Raw genomic sequence first — 14,083 nt, 5'->3', positions numbered from 1 at the left:
ATGTCGATCGATAAATCAGCTATGACACGGCGGCGAACCACAGCGCGGATCATCGTGCGACGCGATACGTTGCCGATGCCACGCGTCCCTTCTTCTCCCTCCTCTCTTCACTCATACGAGCTACTTCATACGAAGCTACACTTTTTGTGTGTATCCACACACACCATCGTGTAAATATATATCGAGTCTGAAAATTTTTTTATCGAACAAAGAGAAGGACCTCCAATTGTATCGGAGGCGCGGCCAGTTTCTATCGCGATCTGATAAATATTTTATTTGATGAAGCGATGTAAAAAAAAAAAGAACTTCGAACTTTGGATGATCAACGGGACGGAACGAAAAACTGTACGGAATTTTGGCGAAGGGGCGAAAAGAGGGGAGGGGAAGAGAAATCAATCGAAGAAAGACGCGAGAGTGATTCGAATCGATACGGCCCTGCAAAGATCACTCACAGAGCCCAGAGCCCATCTTGGCGGCATCGCGGCGGCGCGACATTCCGCCACGTAGTCAGCTGCGAGGGATACCTTAAGCGCAAGTACGGCAATCTTACGAGACCGGATGCCGCGCGTCTCGGATACGCGCGGGGAGGCCCGGGCGCGTTGCCGGGAACTACCATTTGCGTGGTAAGGAGAGCGGCGTCGTCCCTCTCTGTCTCTCTCCCCCCCCCTCCCCCTCCCGGTTTCTGCAAAATTTTACAGATAAATCTCCGACGGATGAAGGGAAAACGGGCGGAGGATTACGTCCCGTCCGAAATCCAGACTGCGGGCGATAAAAAGTGTTATTTACAACTCCTCGGTACGCCGGCATGCGTCCATCGATAATTTCCTCTGGCCGTTCCCTACGCGCCGCTTCCCGCGAGCGATCGGAATAATAATACACGATAATAATAGTGGGATTAACCGACGCCGCGGACATTCCTGTCGAAAATTTTTCAGAGACTTCGTTTCCCAGAATATATCGAAATATTGTCTCCTCTGCTCTTTCGAATCTGCTCGCTGTTCTCAAGCTGCGTTGAGCTCGAGAGGAACTTGTTACTCCCGACACCTTTCTCATTAGTTCTGCTCATTAGTTTCTGTCCCCTGCTAATAGCACGTACGCCAATTGGAAATGTCATTTTGATTATGCGCGTAATGATTATTCTAGCAAACAGCTAGAATAGCAAACAGAAATAGACAAGATGGTAGAAACATTGAACATTAAAAATGCTAAGAATAAGAAGATTATGTCATGGGAATGTACGCTTGTCATATCTGATTTTTCTGCAAATGTTTCTTTTTTAATATCAAAACTCGATTGAGCTTCGAATAACCCATTACTTAAATTTTCATGCAAATAGTATTAAACGGAATTTTTCAAATTATTAAATTAGGTTAATATCTCATGCATTCAAAAATTAATTAATTATTATTATAATGCAGAAAATCATTATTAGGATTAATTCTTTCAGTATATTCATGCTCTTGTAAAAATGAAGTTTCCTTTCTGAAAACGATTATCACGTAACAAACAATTCATTTGTGTAACAATTCCTGAAAATATATGCATTTAACTGGTGAGATATGATTTCACATTGTGTCCACCGTGAAAGATCACGGAACCGTAAGGTTCACTACCGTTAGCGAAATAACAACGAGATAAGACAACGGTGATCCGGGCGTTGTATTAATAAGGGCGCGCGCTGTCTAATGAGTAGTATTACGTCGCTCCGCCTAATATGCAGACAGTGGGATTATGCGAAATTGCAGAACAGTTCTAGTAAAATTACTATATTAATGATATGAGATGAATGTGTAATGATTCATGTTTTATCATTCATAAGAGAAGCCATGAATCCATATTCCATAAGTGAAAAAATATTTCCTTCATGAAAATGCAATTAGAGAAGTGTTTTTCAATATCAAATAGATATTAGATAATTATATATTTTTTTTATACGAATTATATGAATTATAATCATAATTGTTCATTATAGGAAAGTTAAATATAAATTTTTACATTTTATAGAATAAACTTGATTTTTCGATTGAAGTAGATTATCAACTTTGGATTTGAAGCATAATTAAACTTTCAATACCAAAATCTATTTGTAGGTCGACAACTAATGCTTTTTTTCTTCATAAAAGATCTAAAAAATATATGTGTGTGTGTGTGTGTGTGTGTGTGTGTGTGTGTGTGTGTGTGTGTGTGTGTGTGTGTGTGTGTGTGTGTGTGTGTGTGTGTGTGTGTGTGTGTTATAATTTATTCTTATTTTTTATATTGCTCATAAATTGCCATTTAGTAATATAATTTTACTTTTATGTTATCATGAAATTGTTTCCTCGTCAATATAAATAAGTAAAATGTGAGAATACATAATTATAGAAAGAAAAAAATTTAAATTTACCGTAATGATAATTACGTATGAACACATGTTTGTAACATATTGAAATCTCTTGACATAGCACATGGCTTACGCGAGCATTGAAATCTCCTTGGCGATATATCATTATTCAAACCTAATACACTTTTCCTATAATTTTTTATTACATATCCCTGTAGGATAAAATTGTGATAAAATAATTGTATCTTATATTCAACACTTCTTTTCGTGCTTTTCAAGATAGGAAAGATATATTATGTAAATTATCGTTTTGTTTAACGGTGCGTGTTTAGCTACGAATGTGCGGTGGTCTTCACAAAGAGAGCACGGATTACATTTAAAACGTAAAGCACCGTAAACCGTGGGAATACGTAAAGTCGGCGTGGGGAATTCGTCAGGGCGGCGTGTAAGCCGAATGTACACTTGCGACGCGACGTGAGAGAGGACTCGGACGAACGGGAAGAACGAAGATGAGGAACGGCGGTACCTCGAGATCTCGGATTGTCAGTTGGTGGTCAGCCGTCACGTAGGGAGGACGTGGTAGTGTCCCGCTTCTTACCTTGCCTCGCCGCGTTTTACCTCACCGCGCTTCACCTCTTCTCGCTTCGGATCGTCTCGTCTCGGTCACGGAAGAAGCATCGTCTCTACGGTGACGCTTCGTATACGACGTCCTTGCGCACCACGAGAAAATGAATAAACACGATGTAACTCATATTGGACTGGCTGTCGATGGTGCGGCTCAATAATCCGTCCATCTGACCAGAATAAAACACTATCGTGTTTTTTCAAGAGTTAATAACAATAACATTCCATAATGAACCGTCTTAGTGCCCTGACCAGACAATAGCAGCCAGTACAAAGAATCAACCAAGCAGAGCAAGTATTTTTCAATTTACAAAATATATTTCAAATTATTTTACATATTTGCATAACAATATTTTTCAAATATCAGACGTTGTATTCCTTTGCAACTTTAAGGAATGCGATTGCTTCATTTCGTCCACAAATTTGCTCGTGTTCGGTAACGTCGATCATTGTCTAATGGTGATTGCAAAGGAGCATTTTAAATGAAAACGTCTTAACATCAGATTTTACTGGTGAATATAGTTAATAAAATCATAGCAGCATCTTCTCTTTACAATGAGAATGCGAAGAATGCTTTGATCTTCATACAATTATTATATCATCAGGAAATGATATAAAAGTCTGACTCTCACAAGAATCAACCTATATCACGAATAACTCGATCTAAATTAAAAATTCAAGACTTCAGAAAATGACTTCCATGTGTGGCAGCGGAAAAAGTCACGCCGTGATGAATGCCAGCGGTTATTATAGGCCTAGCCCTTACACCTATCAAGTAAGTTTCTTGTATTCTTCTAATAAAGGAATGTAACAAGACAAAGCCATTTAATTTAGCATCTGACGCGTTGACAAATCAGATATAACTAATCTATTTATATTCAAAATGAATATATTTGTTTATTATACAAAATCTTTTTTTAGCGTAATAAATATTGTCATACATATAATAAGAATAATTATTCAACTATTCAATTGAGAATGACAGAATGAAGAAAAAACATTTACGCGTATTATCAAATCATGTTTCTTCACTGCAAAATATTTTATAAATTAAATTTTCCTGATAAAATTGAAACGTTTCTGTTTCTTTAATTAAAAATTATTTTTTAGTTGTATCGAAGAAAAAGAAAAAAATTCTAATTGTTATAATTGGATATGAATAAATATTGCAACTTGATAAGATGTTATTATTATTATTATTATTATTATTATATTATATTATATTATATATTATTATTACAATGTAATTTTTAAAATATTCAATTAATTAATAAAAATTGAATTAGTAAACATTATCAATATTTGATCATATCTATTTATTAGAATCTATCTATCTATCAGAAGCACATATAAATGCAAAAATGAATGCAATTAACTTAAATGGAGATTATAAGATGAATCTTTATTTTAGAAATCTAAACATAGATCCTATATCTAATGTACATTATTAAAAAATCCATATTTAGATTTCTTGAAACTCGATAATCTACTTTTTGGACCAGACACGTTATTTTCTTTATATTATTTTACGAATTAAAATGTTTGCGAATAAAATACAAAATAAAATAATTATATAGGGTGATTAAAATTTTTATACAACTTTAAACGTTTATAATTTCCATTATATGATAAAATTCCTTTATAAAAAATATTAGAATTAATTAGAATTAATTAGAATTAATCTTTAATTAAGTTTAATATGCATTAAAAATGAGCTATTTATGAAAAATTTCCTAACAAATGGATTGTAAAAGATGGATCGATCTTTTGTTACGTTCATCAAATTTAAGTCTTGGATTTTTTTTATGCGTATATCATAATTATTATTTATTTAAAAAATAATAAAAATAATGATAGACTATTATTTAAAAAGTAAGTTAAGATGTATATAATAAGAATTATAAAAGGTTGAAACGACATAGGGATAATGTAATCACCCTGTATATATGACCTTACATCGCGGAAACCTTCACCTTGTCTGATATAAAAGCGTTATATAAGTTTATAAGAATATCATGGGAAGGTGAAGCGGCATTCTTTCTGGTTTTTTTTTTAATTTTTCCTTGTTCTCTTGTTCCCTCTTTCAGACGAGAGAGAGAAAGAGAGAGAGAGAGAGAGAAACGTTTATCTTTTTGTTCTTTTTCGTAATTTTTTTTATTCCTTTTATCCTCCACTCATTAATAGCAAATTTTAAAGCTTTTATTATTACCGAAAAAACATATCTAAAATTACAAGAGCCATTTTACACACACACACACACACACACACACACACACACACACACACACACACACACACACACACACACACACACACACACACACATATATATATAATTCTGTATTTCAACTTTTAACGTATCCACGATCGTCCTAGCAAATGTGCGAATTCCAAATTTTCATGAGGCAAATATATTTTGTTTTTATTTAGTATTTGAAATATTTTTATGTAAAAGAGATTAAATAAAAAAATTCTTCAGATTTCTTTCAACATGCGAGCTACGTCGTTTATTTATCTTACAATGTTTTAAATTATTCGACACTCAGACGCTCTTTCCATTTTAATAAGTTTTTTCTCTCTGCGCCAAAATTCACATCTCACATCGGCGCGACGCCATTCATTTAATTGACTGTTTAAAATCCGATTATCGACACATGCAACCCGCCAATGGTACCGTTATCAAGTCAACGATTACGAGCGATAATTGCGACGATAGCGATGCATTTACTCAAATTATATTATGCGCGATAACCATCCCTGATGAGATGCACCCTCGCATAGTTTCAAGAAACTGAAGTCTGAACTCGAGCCGTGCAATAAATTCATCGAAAGAAAAAAAAAAAAAAAAAAAGAAAACCTGATCTGATATATCAATATATACGTGTACACGTAACATTTGTTACGCTAACGATTTTGAATAATATTTGAATTGTTGATTATACTTGTTTAAATATTTGTTAAATCACTTCGGAACGTCGGTAGAATGATATAATTATGTTTCCTCGTTAATTTATCGCAAAGTGGCTGTGACAGGGTGTAAGAATTATGTGTTCGAGTATGCCTTTTTATTTATTTCCCAGTCGCTACAATAGCTGACAGGTTCAATGTATCTGGAAATATGAATGTCGTATACAGAAAGTATTCTGTATTCACAAAAGAAAAGTAATTTAATAATAGCCTTTCTTGAGCATTGATAAATCAATCATAATCTGGATGGCTTAAGTCTTACAGTCACAATAACATTATGAGAGTATCTTTAACTGATTATCGAAGCTGAAGAATCAATTTTAATTTAACGTGTTGTTATATAATGCAGCTTCCTATGAGGATCTGTATAATAGATGACCTTGAAGACGGTGTAATATACGGAGAGCGACGATTTATCTATCATTTTTTTATAATCGAATTATGTAAGCGAGAGTGCGATCACAGGTATGAAAACGTTTGCCGGCTGTATCAACACTGAAATATCACGGAAATACTGCGGAAACGTAATCTGCAATCCTAGCGAATACTAGAAAATATCCATATAATGGGGCAAATTATAACTGTATTCTCAGTGCTCTTTCTATCTTGGGAACTTGTCTTGGCAATTTTAAACATGAGAACAGCATTGCCGGTAACATTTATAAAATACTAACGAGCGATTATAAAATAATCCAATGATATGTATCCACAAACGAACAAACGGAGGAAGTTCCCATATGCAATGTGTATTTCTCTGCTTTGAATGTCATTACGAAAGTGCGAAGCTCACGAAGCTTCAATTTTTGATGTAGAAAAATTCTTGCGCGAAGGCTCTTCGCGGAAAATATTAAAAAATATGACATGTAGCACAAGTCAACTTGTGTTTATCATAGGATTTACATTTGCATCATCATAAGAGTACGTACCAAAGATATTTTTTTCAGCTGATTTGCAGACGCTCGCTTCCCTCGCCGAGAATTTCATCGAATTTGAATATATACGTGCGTTACGTTAAATATTTTACTTTTACGCAACGTCCAAATATTTAAATAAGCGTGTAAATCATAATCAATTCCGATCACTCGCGAATGAACACTCACACTTTGACGCGTCGTCTCGCATAGATAACGTAATGTGACTTTGCAAAGTCCGGCCCTGGATAAGCGTTACGATCAGTGCGTACGAGTTCCAAGTGTACACGTGTTCCTAGGGACCCTCATTAAACCAGACAAGGACGAGAAGTTGCGGGAGCGTCCTTGAAGGATCTTTGCACTCGGCAAAGTTGCTCGTACTCGCATCTTCTCGCATTTTCTTCGCGCTGCCTCCACGAAGGCCGCGCATTGACTCCGTCCAGGTCATGGTACGCATATTTACGGACATCTACATACACCGGCACCTTCCTCAAACTCCATCTACAAATCATCCGTGGTTAAATGTCTCGATAAACATTTCCAAATATTAGGCGTGGTTACGTGGTTTCCAAATATTAAAGCCTACGGAGAGACAATTTTCCAATTGCGTCTTCATCTTCTTCGTATTGTGATGTGTACAAGTCAGGCCATGTGACAGGCTCGTTTTTGTTTTCCTTCACACTCCATTCTTCTTGAATTAACTTGATCCTCGATGACCGGATGATAGTTAGCCAGGCCAGGTGTCACTTCTGAAACGTTGTTATTTATAGTTGTGAAGCTTTCATAAGACGGCAGAGCTAACAGCCTTTTCAGGAACCGCATAGCTGTTACCACGCTTTGTGATCCACATAGTTGGATATGCTCGGCAACGCTACTTAAGTGCCGCCGAGGATTAGTCTTACGGCCTGCATCTCTGTTGAAGAAGATGAGAAAGACGATAAAAAAAAAGGTGTCGATAAAAAAATAGGAGACACCAAAAAGACGTACCACAAAACGTAATTCGAGCTAACGATTTTCTTTATGATATTCGTGACATTTCGCTTTTGTTGTATATTTCAACAGTTAGAAGATTGTCGAAATGATTGTTGAAATATTATTCTTAAAAAAATAAACAGTTATCTCGGAAAAAAAGTGAAGTGAAGTCTAAAATAATCGCAGTGTTTAATTACGATCTGTAATGTTTACAACATTTTTTAAATAGGTCTCAGGTTTATGACATTTTTTTCCGAAAGTATAAATAATCATCGATCTAATATTGGAATAGTAATAACGGAAAAAGTATAATTTTCAAACAAAATTGCATACCATTAATAAAATGACATTATGACATATCGTTATATCCTAAGTTGTCTACATTCACTTCATGGATCATAACTTCGAACGATGCCTCGAAGGTATTAAATACATCTTTTTACTTGAACATTGTTTTTAAGGATATAGAAAATAAATAGCATGCAACGAAGGTACTATTATATTTTACAGCTATGGAAAATAAATAATATTAGCATCAAATGTAGAACAATCAATCCAGTGTTTATCCTTAATTAGTCGTGCGTCGTATACTACGTATTTAATTTAATGATGAAACAAACATGAGTGCATGATGCTGATACCGTTTTTTTTAATAAAATATTAATAACTCTTTCAATTAAATATATTAAGTAAAATTAGCACTTGAATCAAATGCATCCAAAACACATTTCCTTATAGCGATTATCGCTACCAAATATATAACGCACTAATGATCGCTTGAGCTTCTTCATCTCCATAAACAATTGGAGCAACAACCTGGCGCACGCACAACTGCGTGCAAAAGGAAAAAAAATAAGAAGCAAAGGTCACGCGGTATTTTTCATGAAATCACGACAACCTATAAACCACTAACGGTTCATGCTCGCGCTTTGTATCTGGACATCGTATATTCGATATGGTCGATTTCATCAGTACATTCGAGATATTCAGCCTGTTAGAAGAAGACGCGAGGACGCGTAATAAAATCTATATCTCGCACCAATAATTGGAACAATAAACACAACCAAATAGAATTCTTAACATACTTGGAAATTCCAAGCCCAATATTTCCATAGACTCTATTTTCTGTTTTTAATAATAAAAAAAGATAGAAGACTATTTATTATTGCAAGCTAAAATAGTTTTTAGTGATTTTATTTTAACATACGTCACATGCTCTATTAAAAAAAAATACATTATCAATGAGAATAGCGGAATGTTTTTAAATACAAAGATTGCATAATGTAAGCCGCAATCTTTCTCCCATTAATTTGTGAAAATTTACATATGTATATTTTTTGAAAATATACATATTTTGTAGATTCCACAATTATATTAAAATATACAGCGCACTCAAGTGTAAGAGTTAAAGTAGGATAATCTGTGCGCTGTAAGATGTAAATTATGTATCATAATTTTTAATCCTTCTTAATTGGCATAATTTTTATATCATTATTTTTGTAAGGAAATCATGTTGAAATAAAATTATTTAAGATAATATTTTTATTTGTTCAAGACATCTCTTTATAGATAATTCTGTGTTACTTTATCCTTAACAACTTCCTTTTATTTTTCATGAGCTAGCTATTAAAGATTTAATAATATTTACCGGAAACGTTACTGGAAACATCGGAAATATCATTTACAGGTGTTACAGGAGGTAGACCTAGACTTACTTTGAGTTTTAATATGGAAGCAGTCATGCTTGAAAATGCCGACAACACTTGCGAGTGTACATACCGCTAGTCGAAATATTATGAATTTTCTACGCGATCCTGTGCGGCAAGTCGAGCAGAGCCAAACGTTATCCGCATCTCAACACTTTGAAAATTTCTTCTTATCCACGCATTCCGTGCCGCCGGTGGTACCGTTAACGGGATTACTGTACACGCTCGTTTATATTTATCACGCATACATATTATTCAATGATAAGTCGTGTGCCATCTGACTCGCTTCACTATATATATATATATATATCAAGTAAAAATTAAAAAATTATCTCTTAAGATAAAATTAGGAAAGATGCTGTATGAAGTCATTAAGAAATGTAAGAAAATATTTTGTCTTGTTGCGATATTAACAAATTGGAAATTTTTTAAATTTTACATTTTGAAATTATATTTCACATTCCAAAATTTAAAAACATTCAATCAAAGAGATGACGTATTAAGATTAATGACTCTTGTTACAGAGTGATTATTACTTAGCGCCAAGATCCACTTGGTCCAGGGTATCGGTAGCGCGTAGAAATACTGATACATGGAAGTTTGGCAGTGCCATGTTAATTATATCTGCTATGTTAGTATTGATTGCAGTACTGGCAATTGCTGGATTAGCTTTATGGATGGGTGGTACGTTAAATTTATTATTCATTAAAAGTTGACTAATTAAACTTTATATAATCGTAGTCTCTTCATTTATAAGAAAATAAAATTAAGGAAATACAGAATTAGAATTAAAGTTCTTCAAAATATTATCCTTTTTTTCAATTTAGTTAATTATAAATTATAAATTGTATAAATTTATTATAAGAATAAACTAATTAATGTTAATTAAAATTTTCAGCTTTCCGAACAGATTCTAAAAATGGTGAGTTCCCCATATTCAAATAATAATAATAAATTGTGTAATATTTTCACGATTATCTTAATTACTTCCTATTATAGCTATCGTTGGATTTTCGTGTAGCTTCAGAATAGTAAGAGGCGAAAAATATAATCCTATGTTGAAATTGAACACGAGTATGGTCTTTCGAGAAAAAGAACGAAAATTTAAAAATATCGTAAGTAAATAAATATTAATTTTAAAATTGTTTTACTTACAAAAATATAAATATTAAATTTATTAAACATTCAATATTGCGTTATTTCCAGTTCGAACTTTTATTTAGGAGAAGTGTACTCGGTTCAGCCTACAAGCGAACCACAATAGATAAGTTTGAAAACGGGACTTTAAAAGTTTTCTTCAGATTATATCTCGATCGAAGGAAGATACCGCGCTCGATCACAAATATTGAAGATACCATTCAAGATATTATCGTCAAAGAAACGTATTCAATCTCATCCTTGTTCAAAGACATGGAGTTAGATCTTACGACCATATCAGTGAAAAGTGAGTGATGATTAACTGAATGAGATATTTTTAAATTTTAAATTTTAATTAAATTTTTAATTAAATTTTTTTACTTATATCAAACTTTTCTTTACTTCTATTTCTTTTACTTATATATTTTGCACTCTTCTTCTTATACATTACAATAACATACTTCATTCTATTTAGTAATTTCTTCTAACGAAAATTTGTTTAGCTAAAGATATCTCATTTATTCACGATTTAAATCAAAAGTCTAAAACGTTTAAATTTATCGATAAAATGTTATCAATTTGTTTTAAACATTAATCTTTTCAAAACTTTTAGGGATAAATCAGGAAGGTATTATAAATCAGAAACAAGGACAACAGAAACATACTATGATCACTAAAAATGGTCTATTACGGCCAAATAGAAACAGCAGTTTGATTGTTAATTCAAAGCCAAAAACGAAACCAATTAGGACTGACTCCAACGAGCCCAATATAGACTTCAACAATATCCCAACCATCCAAGGCACCTATAAAGCAACGAAAGTTAATATTACCGCAGAAAATGCAACTAAAGGAACATCCGAATCGATGGAAGATAATAAAAGACAAGCCGCTACTAGGAGAACATCATTATATAAACATATCACGACGCCGTACAAAGTATCCAATTTCGAAGAATCTTCTCCAACAGACGAACCAACATTTTTCACAAAATCCACGACAACTACGCTTAACAAAAATAAATCCACTGAAAAAGAGGAAAATAAAATGAAAACTGAGTCTTTAAGAACCACAACCGTTCGAAGCGATTTGGATATTTTTAAAGACTTTCATCACCCAGACTTCGAGAATAATTCACCGTGGAAACCAATCGTGCCGGGATATAACAATACGGAATTTAGATTTCCATCTCACGATGACGTCAGAGAAGTTATAGAATCGAGTACACGGAGAATTTTTTCAACGACGAGCGATTCTCGTGATAAGGCAAGGATACCTAACGTTGGAACCAGCACAACGGTGCCGGAGTTGTTATTAAGTTCTGTCAACTTTCGCGATGTTCCCGAGATGAATACTTTCGATACGGACAATACTGATTTTCCACGGGATAGACTCGTTCCAAGTCTGGCAGTGTCCAGACCAAACGACAACGAAAAACTGGACATCGAAGTAGCCGGAGGGCTGCCCTCGGAAATGTACAATGTCAAGTTAAGAGCCTCCTCGGGGCAGGACGGAGCAATTTCCAGTCCTGAGATGACTCGCAGAGTTTCCGAGAGTTTTGTTTCAACAAAAGGTAATGCCTTTCCACATAAGCGAGATCCAAACGCAACTGACAAGACAGACACAATGTTCGATGATGCAGCGTCGACAAGAGTGGAAACTGATGATACATTTAAATTGCGGGACGACGACGAAAAAATTGCAAACGATTCGCTTAGCAGCGGCATCGGCGTAGCGGAACCTGTACCAGATATGGAAGTCGAATTGGAAGCGAAGACTCGAAGAGGAAGCGAAGTTCTGGCATTGGCCACGGACAAGGAAGACACGTTGCGCAATAGGAAAGTTAACGTTAATCAGCAGCAACCGATTTATACCAGTTACAACACTCCTGATCTGAATGGCGGCAGTCTCGGATCCGGTTTGATCGAGGATTCGGCAACTATGAAACCCTTCAGACACACGATACCAGTTGACAAAATCACGTCCGTCGTAAATTACAGCGACGACGTTCCTCTTCATAACTTGGACGCTCTGTCTCTCTCGGATGGCGTGATTACTGATGTGAAATTATCCCAAGATAAAATTCTGACGCCACCAAAGGAAATCATCAGAGTGGAAACTTATGTTACAGATGACATGATAGCTGAACTGCCAAGTTACGAACGAATTACATCGACAGAGCCAAACATCGTGCAACCCGTGAAAGGTGATAATAAATTGTCGCACTTTAGCATTACCGAGAGTTATACAGAACCAAAATTAATCGCCAAAGATTCAGAAGGTAAAAAGGGCATATCGAGAAACTCGACATTCGTCGAAATCGACATTGTCAAGCACACGCCCGGCGAGTCGGAAGAAAACTGGGAATCGCATGCGGATGAAGTGACAGACAGTAACAACGGGTTACAAAAAAAGAAGATTTATAACGAAACTCTAAAGGCCTACGTGGTGGAAAATTTCGTGACGTTGGCACCAATCAAGAGCAACGTCGGGATCGGTAGGCCAGTACGACCGAGACCAAAAATTGACTCCCCTAATGACACTACTCTTTTGGAGGAACTATTTGGAGTACGCGATTACATGCACGACAGAGATACGACGAAGGCTGAATCTGCCATCTCTAAATCCTCCTCCTCGCACACGATTCAGAATTCTACGAAACCCAATGGGAATGAATCTTCAAATCATAACAGCACTATAGTCGAACAGATAGTCGAAGTTGTGACTTCCATCAGCACCAGAGTGTCGTCCAGCATTAAGGGCGATCCAGTTATCTTGAAGTTTATCGTCGCCAATTCTACCACTAAACCAGTCGATTATTCGGAGAAAATGTCAACGGATAACGAAGCAAATAAATCATTCGAATTGATTTCTGATACAACGGAAAAAATATTTCCGGTTCAAAAGTGGCCGTTATCAGCGGCAAATCTAAAGACTTTGCAGGCATCGGATAGAAAAATGTTGGCGCTCGAAGAGAAGGACAGAATCCTTCTAGAAAAGCTCAAGCAACTTGCCGAAATCAAAATGAATAACGATGACCCCACGGGCGTACAAATTACTAAGAATAGCACAAATTCAAGCCCCGAAATATTACAAGACTTCGCGTCATTAAATATTGAGAATTTAAAAAAAATCGCCGATGTCGTGACTGGAAATGAGACTCTAAAGAACGCCAGTTTGGGATTAACATTGAGTAGGGATGGGATAGAAATATTTACAAAAGTATTAAAAAAGAATGAAGAAGAGAACCGAACCGACGAGACACGTACAATGTCAATGAATCGAAAAATCAGCGAGACTCCTCTTAATGGTAATTGAAGCACAACGCATTCAAACATATGTAGGTAAATAGAAGAATATTCGTGCGTAGGGCTTGAGTAGCTTCTGTTTCTTCACTGCAGCCATATTGAATTATACCAGAAGCAGAAAATCGTATGAGTTTTTTT

At 35.1% G+C, this 14,083-nt stretch overlaps 2 protein-coding genes across 5 annotated transcripts in view; one reads left to right on the top strand and one right to left on the bottom strand.

Moving 5' to 3' along the window:
- Nucleotides 1-677: 677 nt before the first annotated feature.
- The window catches only part of LOC105422211 (uncharacterized), a 17,795-nt gene continuing 4,389 nt past the window's right edge, over nucleotides 678-14,083 (top strand). Inside the window, exons 1-7 of one of the 3 annotated variants that reach the window (XM_089079072.1) lie at nucleotides 679-3,235; nucleotides 3,312-3,719; nucleotides 10,025-10,184; nucleotides 10,399-10,422; nucleotides 10,500-10,615; nucleotides 10,707-10,944; nucleotides 11,251-13,947. In XM_089079072.1, coding sequence (XP_088935198.1) covers nucleotides 3,636-3,719; nucleotides 10,025-10,184; nucleotides 10,399-10,422; nucleotides 10,500-10,615; nucleotides 10,707-10,944; nucleotides 11,251-13,947 — 3,319 coding nt within the window. In that variant the 5' untranslated portion in view covers nucleotides 679-3,235; nucleotides 3,312-3,635. Of the gene's footprint in view, nucleotides 3,720-10,024; nucleotides 10,185-10,398; nucleotides 10,423-10,499; nucleotides 10,616-10,706; nucleotides 10,945-11,250; nucleotides 13,948-14,083 lie in introns of all 3 variants that reach the window. The other 2 variants (XM_089079080.1, XM_011631508.3) reach the window with 2 other exon arrangements.
- Nucleotides 5,425-14,083, bottom strand: part of capt (adenylyl cyclase-associated protein 1) — a 26,665-nt gene continuing 18,006 nt past the window's right edge. Inside the window, exons 11-12 of one of the 2 annotated variants that reach the window (XM_089079141.1) lie at nucleotides 7,409-7,571; nucleotides 5,425-7,323 (exon numbers count right to left, since the gene is read on the bottom strand). The gene's annotated coding sequence lies outside the window, so the exon portion shown is untranslated. Of the gene's footprint in view, nucleotides 7,572-14,083 lie in introns of both variants that reach the window. The other variant, XM_089079135.1, reaches the window with a different exon arrangement.

The sequence above is a fragment of the Pogonomyrmex barbatus genome, unplaced genomic scaffold, assembly GCF_055798465.1.
Source record: "Pogonomyrmex barbatus isolate J1 unplaced genomic scaffold, ASM5579846v1 scaffold1, whole genome shotgun sequence".
In the NCBI taxonomy this organism is placed as follows: domain Eukaryota; kingdom Metazoa; phylum Arthropoda; class Insecta; order Hymenoptera; family Formicidae; genus Pogonomyrmex; species Pogonomyrmex barbatus.
The sequence above is the reverse complement of the archived record's forward strand: the minus strand, read 5'-3'. Positions and strand labels throughout refer to the sequence as shown.